General features: G+C 37.1%; 1 protein-coding gene across 1 annotated transcript in view; it reads left to right on the top strand.

Moving 5' to 3' along the window:
- Positions 1-10621, top strand: part of PRKG1 (protein kinase cGMP-dependent 1) — a 1628352-nt gene that overhangs the window by 1312782 nt on the left and 304949 nt on the right. Inside the window, exon 7 of the mRNA XM_007944042.1 lies at positions 4946-5040. Coding sequence (XP_007942233.1) covers positions 4946-5040 — 95 coding nt within the window. The remainder of the gene's footprint in view (positions 1-4945; positions 5041-10621) is intronic.

Below are 10621 nucleotides of genomic sequence, written 5' to 3'. Positions count from 1 at the left end.
CTCTTTCGTCGACCCTCCACCCTACCAAGCATGACATCCTTCTCCAGGGAATGGTCCCTTCTTACAACATGACCAAAATAGGTGAGACGAAGTCTGGCCGAATTTCTTGCTTCCAAGGAGCATTCTGGCTGCACTTCCTCCAGCACAGATATTGTTGTTGTTGTTGTTATGTGCCGTCGAGTCGGCCCGACTCATATTATTTATAGAAAATTAAAATATAGACAAATGAAAAGAACATTAAAATACATATACTCTCTCTTACCTACCTTGAGGCAAAAGTAGTCAATGCTCTAAATACCATTTTATGACAATAATAAAAGAGCAACAGTAGTAGATATGAAATAATTGTTTTGTTTTCAATTGTATGGAATTTCTGAAATGTTAAGTGAGAGAAACAGACAAAAAAAGAAAAGAAATACGGAAAAAGTAACTCACTTCTTTTGGCACTTACTGTTAAATGGATATTTTTCCATGGATGAGCTCATTTAATTCACGCACACTCACACACACTCCTGCCCCCGAAATATTCATCCCATTTTGCAGAGGAAGTACACAGGCACAAACAAACTAAATACTATGTTTAAGTCTCAGTAGCTAGCTTTTTTTTTCCACATGATGGGTCACTCCCTGAAGTGCTAAAATGGTAAGATGTCACTTTGAGGACAAAGGTGTGCCTGACCCAAGCCATGGTATTTTCATTTACCTCACATGCATATGAAAGCTGGACAGTGAATAAGGAAAACTGAAGAGCAATCGATGCACTTGAATTACAGTGTTGGCAAAAAGTACTGAATATATTATGCACAGCCAGAAGAACAAACATGTCTGTCTTGGAACAAACAGCCAGAATACTCGTTGGAAGGGAGGGAGGAAGAGAGACTTTGCCTCTTGTAAATGATAACATGTATTTGGGACATGTTATATCAAGAGGGACCAGCTCCTGGAGAAGGACATCGTGTCTGATACAGCAGAGGGTCAGCAAAAAGGAGGAAGACTCTCAACGAGAGGATTGACCCAGTGGCTGCGACAATGGGCTCAAGCACAGCAATGAATGTGAGGATGGTGCAGGACCAGGCAGTGCTTCCTTCTGTTGCATATGAGTTGGATCTTATTCAAGGGCACCTAAGAGCAACAACATGGATTGGAAAGTATTTTGTAGTTTAAGTATGAAAAGGATAGGTATAAAAGCCAAGGTTAGAGCACTATCTTTCTTTATTTAACTTTCTCTGCTCTGAATTTTTTTCGGATTTGAAGAAGTAAATATTTATGATTGGTGTCTACTATTTGGAACAATACTAAATGTACAAATAAAAATGTGGGATTCACAACTATTCAGAAAAACACTTATATTTGGTTGTTAAGCTGCATTTCTTTTTGGATTGTTCAGATGGGTTTTTCCTCCCATTTATCATATAAGCAGAAAGTGGTTTATTCTGTAGATGGTTCACTTTTTGTTTTATGTTTCTATTATAGCATTTCAGCAACATCTTTTAAAATAACACTTCAAAATACACTGATATTTCTCAAATGACTTACATAAATCTGCCACTTTGAAATTCTACTACATTATATTCATCAAATAGAAAATGCAGTTAGGAAATGTATCCATATGCCAATTTTGAATTAATGTCTAAACCTATAGTCTATTACATCCTTCTTGTTGTTATGAGCCATCAAGTCGGACCCGACTCATAGCGACCCCTCCTTGGGTTTCCGAGGCAGTATCACTAGGGAAGTAGATTGCCCCATCTTCCTTCCAAAAAGTGCCTGGTGGGTTTGAATCGCCAGCCTTCTGGTTAGCAGTCAAGTGCCTCAGGCACTACGCTACCAGAGCTCCTTATTACATCCTAGTCTATGATTATTTTAGCAGCTAATTGGAATGACAGAAATAATTTCATCAAATTGCCTCATTGTATGGAAAAGGTTCAGAAGTATTATGACAGTTCATGTACATTTGTCAAAGATTGGTCTGCAGAGGTCTGTAGAACACTTGTATCTGTATTACCTACATGAATCTTTTGAAATGCAGATATCACAATCCATAAATGACAACGTGGAGAATGAGGATCCAGCAGGGTGATGCAAAGAGTGAACACACTGGCCTGCTATCCATAGGCTTGTGGTTCAAGCCCAGCCAGATGCATCTCAGAAGAAAGGTCTGGGGATCTACTTCCAGAAAATTAGGCATTGATAACCATAACCAATTAAACCCACTGCTGTAGAGTCGTATCTGATTCAAAGCGACCCCTCCTGGGGTTTCTGAGGCGGTATCACTACAGAAGTAGATTGCGCAACCTTCCTTCCAAGGAGTGGCTGGTGGGTTTGAACCGCCAGCCTTCTCGTTAGCAATCAAATGCCTTAGGCACTATGCCACCAAAGCTCCTAACCAGAGTAGCACAATTCTACTCTGACACGTGGGGTCACCATGAGTCAGAATTGACTGGTTTAACCTCTATTTTAAATAAGATCCATACCCACAATTTTGGTTAGCAGCCAAATGCTTTCACCATTGTGTACCCAGAGCTCCTTACCTACCCACATTTTTGAGAATTACTGGGTAGTGCATTTGTATCCATATCTGTAAAATCCTCATCAGCATATCAATTAACATCTCTATAATATAGTGTTGTGTTAAGTAAGAGTGTTAAAACTGCATTTCCATGGTTTTAAAACACTGTTGGGGAGTAATCAAATGGATCAATGGAGAATAACTGAATTCTCTCTTCCTTGCACAGAGCTGAATACTTATAAAACTTCTAATCTTTCACATCTAGTCACTAGGCTCAAAAACATGAAGCATGGTAATTTTAAAGGTGTTTAAACGTCTGTCATTGTCTTAAGAAATTAGTTTTTCTACTTCATTACATTTTCCGGATAGGTGAATTTTAATGATTTAACCATTCTGGATGTCACACAGATAGTATTATGAGTATTGGTGGAATTGGAGGGGAAAGTGAATTAACACAAAGGTACAACATACTACACTGATGTCTTCATTCATGCAAAAAAAAAAAAAAATATATTGTTACTTGCTTTCCATGGACTAGCACACAGGGTGTGAGTCCTATAGGTGCCAGGATACCTTGTTTATAATGAAGATTTTCTAATGAAACAATTTACAACTCTTGATTGAGTGCTTATAAATTTTAGAGAATGCCAAAGAAATACTACTTTCTCCAAAGAACATTTATGATAAAAAAAAAAAAAAAAGAGAGAGACATACATGTAATTTATCTATTTTTACAAAGAGAAATTCTGCTGAATGAAGCATGCACATCATGAGGGCTATAATTAGCAACAGCCCTTCAGGAAGGTTTCACGGGTGTTTGAATGAAGGCTGGGTTTCTTCTTAGAGCAAGAGACAGACATGTCTATGAACAGCTGGGATGTATATGTGGAGAGGAGTCCCTGGGTTGTGCAAATCATTAATGCACTTGGATGTAAACAGAAAGGTTGGGGGTTTAAGTCCACCCAGAGGCACCCCAGAAGAAAGACCTGAAAATCCAGCCACTGAAAACCCTATGGAACCTAGTTCTGCTCTGACACACGTGGGGTCACCATGAGTCAAAATCAACTGGATGGCAACTGGTTATGTTAAGATGTTAAAAGGATGCTCATTGCAGCACTTCAGTAGCAAACATTTGGACATATAAACAACCATTAACAATGGAAATGGATAAATATATTTATGTAATGGAATAAGACACTAAAACGTGAACATGGATGAACTAGGTTCATCCTAATAACATGGAAGAGATAATGTAAACAATTTTAAGACACAAAAGTAATTTGCAGAATGATAGCTATAGTAGGACACTGAAACATAAAAATCAATGAACTAAATTTATACTAAACACGTGCCAAAGGGGCAGGGAGGTGCCATCTTCTGACCTCCTCTAACCCCACAAGAGGGAAACACAATCACCATCAGTAGCCCAAGGCCTATTCCTCTGAGGCCAGACATGCTGCCTCCCTCCAGCCCTTCCTCCCAAAGCACCTACCACTTCTCTCTTGGGTTCGATAATTCATTGCAGTGGCCACATAGAACTCAGAGATTACGGGGTTTATTAGGGAGGCAACAGGTTACAATTCAAGTTCAGAAATGCACTCAGTCTCTTGCAAGTGGCTGTCTCACTCAGCAACCATGACCATGATAGGCAGGGTTGGGAGGAACATTGTTGAGTGCAGCAGTCTTAGTAGCACATCACTCTCTCAGCAGTGCGAGTCTCTCGTGTCTCTCTCTCATCAGTGTGTGTCTCTCATGTCTCTCAGCTGGCAGTGAGAGATTCCTTTTGCCTCTAGGAGATTTCCTTTTGAGCCTGGCAGAGTGGCCAAACTATCCAATCCCAACATCAGAATTCTATAAACCTGAGAAAGAGGGAACTTCCCAGAAGTTTGCTTCTTGTTGCTCCAACAGAAATAAACCAGGTGGATAACTATAATGATCAGCTACTCACAGCAAAGGGGGAGTTACAAAGACTATGGCTAGAAAAGCCATATCATATAATTATTACACCTCAACATGGAACAAATCATTTAAGCAATGTTAAGAGAAAAAAAGCTAAATTACAGAATGATACATATAATATCATGCTATTTATGAATTTTTATGAATGCATTAAACAAGATTGGAGGAACAGGCATTAAATTCATTATAGTGGTTGACTCTTAGGAGGTAACATTAGGTAAAATTCAAATTCAAATTCCCTAATTTTTTTTTTCTTTCTTTAAAAATTCACGGAAATTTAGCACAATATTAAGAAGTCAGTTACTGTGGTTTATGTGAAAATTTGTTATACTATTCTTTGGGCCTATCACTGGTAATTAAATTTGTTTTTCTCAGAAAAATAAGTTTAAAAGAAATAGAATCAGGCTTCTCAATTAGCATTCACTTGATCATCCAGGAAATGCAATGAATTTAGACTTTCATTGTTTCTTTTTGTAGGTAAATGTCACTCGTGAAGATTCCCCAAGCGAAGACCCAGTTTTTCTGCGAACTTTAGGAAAAGGAGATTGGTTTGGAGAAAAAGCGCTGCAGGGGTAAGTTAATCTTATGTTACACAGTTTTTGGTTGAGTATTGTATACATTTCTGTCTTAAATTTTGAGCTCCTAGCAAAATAAGCTCTGTATTTAATATTTATTTTAATATCAGACACAGGCCTGCATGTTAATAGTTACTTATTCCCAGTTAGACTTGAAATCAGTTTACATAGGTTGCAGATTGATTAATTTCTACAGTAAATCATTGTTATATTAACAGGAGTATTTCTCAGCTTTGTGCTTCTTAAACTTCAGTCTCTATAAATACTCCAAAAGAGAAGAGACAGTTTCTGCCAGGCTTATTTACTACAGTTTTACTCAGAATTTTGGAACATGGTTGAGAATTTTGAAATACCTAAATCTGATTGTAACATACTTGTGAGGATGCACAGGAGTGGGCTGTTTTTCATTCTGTTGTACAGAGTCACTATAGTAAGTCCAAGACGACTCGACAGCACCTAACAACAACAACCAATCAGATTGTACAGTAGATTGGAAGGCATCTCTGCATAGTAGTTGTCATTGCTGGTTATGGTCGTGGAATGGAGGTAATGCACTACTTGTAGACTCACTGACAGTGAATTAAAGGTTAGACTAATAGAGGCAAGCTTCAAAGTTATTGAAACTGCTTGTCAACTAAGAACTCAAGCAAGCTTTTGGGATATCTTTCCACATCCTATAGAAGAAAAACCTAGTTGACTGCCTAAAGCTTTTGGTAGAACGCATGACAATTATGACAAATACACTTAGGTATTCTAATAGTGTTTCCTACTAAGCAACACATTTCAATAATTAATAAATATAAATGAGAATTTTTAAAGTTCACTGCTGTATATAAGGAGCTATGGTGGCGTAGCATATGAGGCATTTGACTGCTAACCAGAAGGCTGGCAGTTCAAATCCACCAGCCACTCCTCAGAAGGAAGCTGGGCAATCTACTTCCGTACAGATACTGCTTAGGAAACCCAAGGAGGGGTAGCTATGAGTTGGCAACAAATTGATGGGAGTGATTTGGGGTTGAGTTTTTTTTGTTTGTTTGTTTACTCTATGTAAGCCATTTGAATAAGAAATAACCAATAAACATTTATTTGTGTACCAAATTCCAGGTGCAGGAAAGTGTGTCTACTAGAGAGGAACAGCAGTAAGACATAATTTATTCCTAAAATATTTGGAACCATTTTGCTTGTATTTCAAATGATGCCTCCATTCTAAGAATTGCATTATAAGCATTTTATTTAAAAGTACTATGAGAAACTAGTTTAGGGAGTGTTTTTCTTTTTTTTTCCCAAGCCACAATTAAATAGCAAGTTTCATTTTCTTTCTTACTGTTTATTAATGTTATTTCCAACATGGCCAAAGACCAGAAACATTTACTATCATTTTTTGACTGAAATCACAAGCACAATACCAGAAAATAAGGAATAAATAATTGGAAGCAAACACATCTTCTTTGCTAGCTTATTGCCACTGAATTTTGATGCCAATTAAAAATATGCATTCATGGTGAGAAAACCTTCCTAAAATGTGCCCCAATAAATGATCTTGGGGATATGGCTTATGGAAAAGTTGCCAAATTTTGCTCTGATTATCAGAATAATGTCACTCCATCTACTTTAATTATTTCTAGCATATGGTTATTCTTGTGGATGGTCTGGTGACAAAACTCCTTTTATCACATAATTGATCTTCTTCACTGTCTTTTTCTGTCTAACATGCATTCAGCTCCCCCATAACCTACAAAGCTATCAACTCATCTCTCTCTCCTTACTCCCCTCCCCACCATTTCCTTCCACAAGTCCCTCCCATTTTTTCTTATGCCTTTTACTCACTTTCTCAGTACGCAATCTGAAGTTACCTATCTATACTGTTTTAATGTCACCAGAGGTTTGCTATTCACCCAAGAGAATGTTATTTCTTCTCTTTGTCTTCACTTCTCAGCTAGTTTACACTGTTGACCATCCCCTTCCTTCTTTAAATTTCTCATCCTTTGTTACCCTTGAAATTATTAGCATTCTTTAGAATTCCTCTTTTGATTTTATAAAGTTCACCAATGTTTTATCCTTAACTTCCTTGATTACATACACCTTATAAGCTCATCTAGATCTATGACTGCATTACCTCCATGAAAAGATGTCCCAAGTATTTGTATTCTGAGGTGAGCCCAGCATCTGACAGTTATCAGATATTCAGTATTTGTTGAATGAATGAATGAATGAACATGCGAACCTCTCTAATGGTGCCTATTCTTGTAATCCCATCTGACTTTGATCACCTCAACTATTGGAATTTGTTTGGCAATGCATCAGAGGTTCTGAGCTCAATAGACTTTAGGGGCAGGTTGATAATTTAAATGAGTAAAATAAGATGAGTAAGGACTCGGCAAAATGGAAAATCATATCTAACTATGTAACCGGAAAGCTTATGTAGCGGCAACTACTGAGCTCCATCCATGTCATTGCTATTCTGTAGAAATGTAGCCTGAGCTTTTTAAGAAAAGCAGGGAGGGAAAAAAAGAGAAAAAAACTAGATTAATGCTTGTGAGATGTGATTCTGGAACATGGGCAAGGAATTTGATTTTTCAGTAAACTCAAGGAACCAAATATTTCTGCAAATTATTTTACCTGTGGGCTGCCATTTTGTGGTTTCAGTCCACAAGGATTACTTCTTCAAAACTCTGTACCTAATTCCAAATGAAGCAAACCTTATTAGGTTAACCTGTCTCTACTATTTCCTGGTTTTGATTTTTTGGTATTTTAAACATTTTGATAGTCTCTATCTCTATCTTGTTTGCACACTGTGTCTGTTTGTTCTCTTTTTGTCTTTGATTTTCAATGTTTCTCACAAGAAATTGCAACTTTTTACAAAATGGACTGGTTTGTTTCACTTATTTCTTCTAAGTAACTTAAAAATTGATATAAATTGAGTATATAAAGTCTGCTGGGCAACTGTATATATCATTTTGAGTACAGGTATGGTTGTATGCAGACCATATATTTTTATACTTGGAAGAAAATAATTGCAGTCCGTATATCACACAGCATTTTGGATTGTGATTTTCTCACCAGTAAAATTTATGTGTGCTGGAAATAATTGATTTATTCTCCTGAAGATGTTCAGAAAATCATCATATTACACTCAGCCCTTACTTCCTTTTCCCTTAACATTTGAGTCCTCAGCATAGCAAATGATGTAGACTTCTAGCTCAGAAATCAGACTGCCTGAGTTGGGATCCACTATTACTTAGTAATCATGTGGCCCTCAGAGTCATTCTTTTTTTATCTGTAATTGAGATTACAATTGTACCTAATTTACTGGGTTGTTGTGAAGATTCACAAGGGGATGCTTATAAAGCTTTTGAGCAGGTGCCAGAATTTAGTTCAGTGCTCAAGAAAAGTTAGCTGTATTATCACCACCACCATCATCTTCATCTTTATCTTCATCACCACCACATCATCATCCTCATCCCCAAGAATATTCCCCTACATCTTAGATAAAGTTTAGCACTGATGGTTTAATTGGCATAGCTTTAGAGTTGAATGAAAAACACATTGGTTATATAACTTTGAACATGCCATTTAACCTCTCTGTGTGTCTCTCAGTTTCTGAACAAGTTGAACTAAATAATCTTTAAGTTTTCTTAAGAATGCCTCTGTTCCTCTGAGATTTGACCTCTTTAAAAGTGGAACATACCCCTGGAGATCAAGGATGTCAAATGCAGCCCTGAGGCTTCCTGTTAAATGATGACATTCAATAGCAAACCACTGTGAGCGGTGCCCTGCCCTGCAAGAACCCTCTCTGCTGTTGTCTCTCATTGTGATCACCCCCGCAGCATGCCAGGCCCTGTTCTCGTTAGTGTAAAAATGAATGAGCCAAATTCTGTTTAATGGACTTTGTTACTGGAAGCAGTGTCAGATCACCCAATGGATTAAGCAAGCACAGGCTTGCTTGTACTTAATTAAATCTGTAATGAACAATATTACATTTTTTCACCACATCAAAGATTCTCTTTCTAGGTATAGTTGACATCTGTCTCTCTTCCATCCCCACAGCACCTTCCCACAGAATTAAAGCTTCTTTTCTAATTGACAATCCCTGACAGATGCAGAATACCCAATAAGCAATATAAGCATGGGCTTAACTTGTGTTTACTTACCAATTTGTAATGAACAGTTTCACATAGTTTTCACCACATAAGAGATGAAATAGGATGTGTTGAAAACCATGTAAAAATGTTCATTACAGATTGGTAAATAAGCACAAGTAAGGCACTGCTTACCTTGCTTATTGGGTGATCTACTTCTGATTGGAAGTCTTCTTGGCCAGTTTGTCCTTTCACAGAGGATGATTTGGGGGAAGCTAATTAACTTCTCTAAAGGCTCCTTAGGAGCTCTGGTAGCATAGTGCCTAAAGCACTTGACTGCTAACCAGAAGGCTGGCGGTTCAAAACCACCAGCCAGTCCTCGGAAGGAAGGTTGGGCATTCCTACTTCCATAGTGATATTGCCTCGGAAACCCAAGGAGGGGTCACTATGAGTCGGGCGACTCTATGGCAAATAACAACAACAACAAAGGCTCCTTAAGGAGCTTTTCTGGTATAGTGCCTAAGGCATTTAACTGCTAACCAGAAAGTGTGGTTCAAACCCACATCCACTTTGCAGAAGGAAGACTCCTTCAGTAAAGATTTACTGCCTCAGAAACCCAGAGGGGGTCACTGAGTCAGAATCAACTCCATGGCAGTGAGTGTATTTTCTTCTCATGATTCTTTCTTTTTGTAAAAAAAAAAAAAAAGTAATATTATAGTACAGAAAATAATGTAACAAAACCTACTGCATATGACATGAAAATATCTTGCCATATTTCAATCCAGTTATTACTTATTTATATTTAATTTTATGTTACATTTATATTATCATATTTATTTCTTTGGAAATAAAATATTTCCAAATATTTAGATAGAATCTAAATCTTTTTTCTGTCCTCCTCCAGTACTTCCTTTTCCTCCCAGTACCACCATTCTGAAATTGTAGCATGAATTTCCACTGTTCATAATTCATATGTATTCATAAATGTGTGTAAGCTTGTTGTAATTGTTTTTAAAACATTACACAACTTGATTTTCTTTATCAGTATCATTTTTTTTTCTTTTTCTTCAGCCATTCTCAATGTATATATGTCATTTCCTGATTTGAAAAGTATATCATATTTTTCTAGTCTTTCAATGATTATTTTTAAAATATTAGTATGTATATTGAACATGTAATGTTAATCACTAGCTATAATCTTCTCTTCAGTAATACAAGGATCTTAGTCTGCTTAACTCCAAATTACCACTATCCATCTTTTGTGTGTAGTTTTCTAGTGTTTTAGTTCTACTAGGTTTTTAAACCACCAAATATATGTCATCAGTATTCCTGTATTTTATCAGACCTACTTATTTCTCATTAGCAACTTATTTACAAGTTACTTTGCTCTCTATTGCTCGTTGTTGTTGTTGTTGTTGTTATGTGCAATCGAGTCGGCCCCGACTCATAGCGACCCTTCCTTGGGTTTCCGAGGCAGTATCACTACGGAAGTAGGATTG

Source organism: Orycteropus afer, unplaced genomic scaffold (genome assembly GCF_000298275.1).
Source record: "Orycteropus afer afer isolate SDZICR_OR568_19922 unplaced genomic scaffold, OryAfe1.0 scaffold00118, whole genome shotgun sequence".
Taxonomy (NCBI): domain Eukaryota; kingdom Metazoa; phylum Chordata; class Mammalia; order Tubulidentata; family Orycteropodidae; genus Orycteropus; species Orycteropus afer.
The sequence above is the reverse complement of the archived record's forward strand: the minus strand, read 5'-3'. Positions and strand labels throughout refer to the sequence as shown.